This window comes from Hydra viridissima, unplaced genomic scaffold (assembly GCF_058129835.1).
Source record: "Hydra viridissima isolate aposymbiotic clone 2 unplaced genomic scaffold, HvirCarnegie_v1 scaffold_8, whole genome shotgun sequence".
In the NCBI taxonomy this organism is placed as follows: domain Eukaryota; kingdom Metazoa; phylum Cnidaria; class Hydrozoa; order Anthoathecata; family Hydridae; genus Hydra; species Hydra viridissima.
The window spans coordinates 6,452,832-6,455,546 of NW_028324307.1; the positions used below are offsets into that span (position 1 = coordinate 6,452,832).

At 33.8% G+C, this 2,715-nt stretch overlaps 1 protein-coding gene across 1 annotated transcript; it reads right to left on the reverse strand.

Annotated features, from left to right (window-relative positions):
• Positions 1 to 395: 395 nt before the first annotated feature.
• Positions 396 to 2,491, reverse strand: LOC145189153 (uncharacterized). The gene is made up of 3 exons (XM_090094561.1): positions 2,452 to 2,491; positions 1,446 to 2,269; positions 396 to 452 (listed from the first exon to the last, which is right to left on the reverse strand). Exons 1-3 carry the CDS (start codon positions 2,489 to 2,491, stop codon positions 396 to 398), a joined length of 921 nt encoding a protein of 306 aa, XP_089950687.1.
• Between the last annotated feature and the right edge of the window lie 224 nt (positions 2,492 to 2,715).

The window sequence follows — 2,715 nt, forward strand, 5'->3', positions numbered from 1 at the left end:
AGAACAAATGGCTTGAGATTGTGCAGCTCAACGTGATACGCACCTAACGGCATGGTTTAAGGGCTCTTAGAAATATTTTTTTGAGATTTTCCCATATAGCACAACAAGTTTCTTCGATTATACTACAAACTGTAGCTCTGCCAACTCGAAAATAAAAGGACTGAGTTTGTTGTGATTCTCCTGTAGCCAGGTATCGAATTGTAATAATTAATCTTTGCGATGGACATATAGACTCTCTACTGGGACAATACTTTTTCGTTAATGAAGATCCAATTAATGGCAAAAGGTGTTCAAGTCTGTCAGGAGACATTCTTATGTATCGATAAAAAAATTCCCTATCAAATAGCATCATTCCTTGCACCAAAGAACTAAACGCACCCTGCTTAACGCGATTTTTAAATAGTTCTCTGACCCAAAACATATGCTTTCTTTTCTTTACGCTTTTTCGGCGTCTTAAAATTAAAAGTGTAACAAAAAGAAGATAATTTAGAGTGAGATTTTTTTTTTATGACGGCCATTTTTTGTTTGTTTACACTGTTTTTTTTGAAAGTTTTTTGCGCTAATTCAATGTAATGGAAGCATTGCGTTGCACAACAATTTAACGCAAAACAAACCAAACGAACGTTGCACGATTTTTGTACAACATTTCTACAACTATTGGAAACCAAGCTTAACAATCTTTTTAATTTGATGAAGAGTTGCATGTTCAGCTATTAGAAGTGGGACTGAGCGGTAAATGAAATCTTCCATCATAAAAGCTTTGCATGTAAAGGATTGTCAGATTCACAAAAGGTGAAAATAATTGTAAACAACTGTCTAATTTGCTTTGGCAATACGTGTTAAAACCGCCTCAGAAAGAGTATTCTGCCATTCAGTGTCATCTTGCAACAAACCTTTCAAAACACATACTTCACGAAATGTTTCAAGGACAATACCATAAACAGTACGCCAATCCTCCCAAGATGTTGCTCCTTTTACTTGCAAAAGTAACAGTCTAAGAAAAAACAATTCTCCAGTTGGATTAACTTTATACATTCTTACTATCACCTTATCATAACCCCTTTGTCTAATCTTCCATTTACAATGTTTAACATCAAATATAAAGTTATTAGGAATGTCTACATACGAATAGCAATGTGCGCTTTCATTTTTTTCTTAAACCATGCTGTTAGGTGCATATCACGTTGAGCTGCACGATCTAAAGCCATTTGTTCTGCTCCTTCTCTAAAATACACTAATTGATTTTCAGGTAGATGAACTTTAAGACGTATAATAGTGTGTGACATGTGAATTATTGGACACTCAAAAATTCGCCACAATGCTTCAGGTGCACTAACATAACGACAATTTAAAAAAGTGTTTACTTCATCATGATTAATTTGTTCCTTTAATAAAATATTTGCACAGTCGTGACACTTGTATATGTATTTGTATAAATATTTAACAGTTTTAACAGACATGCAAGCTTCAACATTAATGTGAGCTTGATATTTCTTTGATAACCATGGATTGTAAGGTATCACCCAGCAGTTATATTCATTGTTACCTTTAATATTGATAACCAAACCATTATCACGACGTCTATATCGTGGATAACCATTATGAACTGCTACTGTGTTAGCATGAAATTCTTTAGGATAGTTTTTGCTGCACACCCCATCTTTCATGCAGGGAGAATTTGTATTCAGTATGCCAAAGGGACCGTGAATCATGCAAGTTTTAACAACATCATCAAGGTCTCGATTAACAATCGGATCTGAAATTTCTGCAGATATTAAATTATTGATATCATGTGCTGTTTCAAGCTTATCTTTATTTGCAAAGTGAAGTAAAATATGAACATGTGGCGAACCACGCTTTTGAAACTCAATAACCTGAACATGTGTTACAACCTTCCCTATTTTACCGTGGTTATAAATGTCATTGAGAAGGTTATTTAATTTGAGATTAAATACTCGAATTACCAAATCAGGTCTATCGTTTGCAGTCTGACCTGGATAAAAATTTTCAGTTATCTCGCGCCATTTTGGGTTGCAAGTGATAGTAATAAAAAGATCTGGTTTACCATACTTTTTATTTATAGCCATAGCATCTTCAAAGTTTTCTTTTAAAGCTGTAGGACTTCCTACATAAGTTGATGGCAAAACTACAACACGCCCTGGTCTAACATTATGATCATTTCCGAGGTTGTTTACATGGTCGTGTAAGACATCATACTGCTCGCTTCTCAGTTTGTTTTGGTTATTTCTGATTAAAGCAAGGCGCCGGCCTTCAATTTTAACATACGCATCAACAGCATATTGCTGAAACGGCGCTTGTCTGGTTTCGCACCCCCCCCCCCCTCTTTTTTTTTTTTTTCAGATTCTGAAAGATCTTTGTCTGAAACGGAAAAAAATGGTATTAATTTTTCTTTTTGACAAAGAAAAAGTACTCTAATTCACATTTAAATACTCCATTTTTCCGTTAAAAAGGACGCTGCTTTTAACTCCATTTTGAAACTTTTTAATGATAGTTTTAAAACCATTAATTCAAACCGCTGAAAATATTTACCTAGTTTTTACAAGCGTTAAGAAACACACAGAACAAAAAAATGACTTAAATTAAAACATTTGCTGAAAAGCTACTAAATTTATTCATTACAATATATAAAGAAATATAAACAAACAAATAATGAGCTGTGTTCATCAAATAGTTTTACGAACACCTAATTTACTG

Bases quoted from the DNA above. Each gene is read 5' to 3' on its own strand.
- LOC145189153 (XM_090094561.1), bottom strand. From the start codon at position 2,491: ATGGAGTTAAAAGCAGCGTCCTTTTTAACGGAAAAATGGA. The intron at 2,270-2,451 runs GTATTTAAATGT...TTAAAATTGAAG, and splicing joins CTTTTTAACGGAAAAATGGA to GCCGGCGCCTTGCTTTAATC. The intron at 453-1,445 runs GTTAAATATTTA...TTTAATTTTAAG, and splicing joins CTTGCATGTCTGTTAAAACT to ACGCCGAAAAAGCGTAAAGA.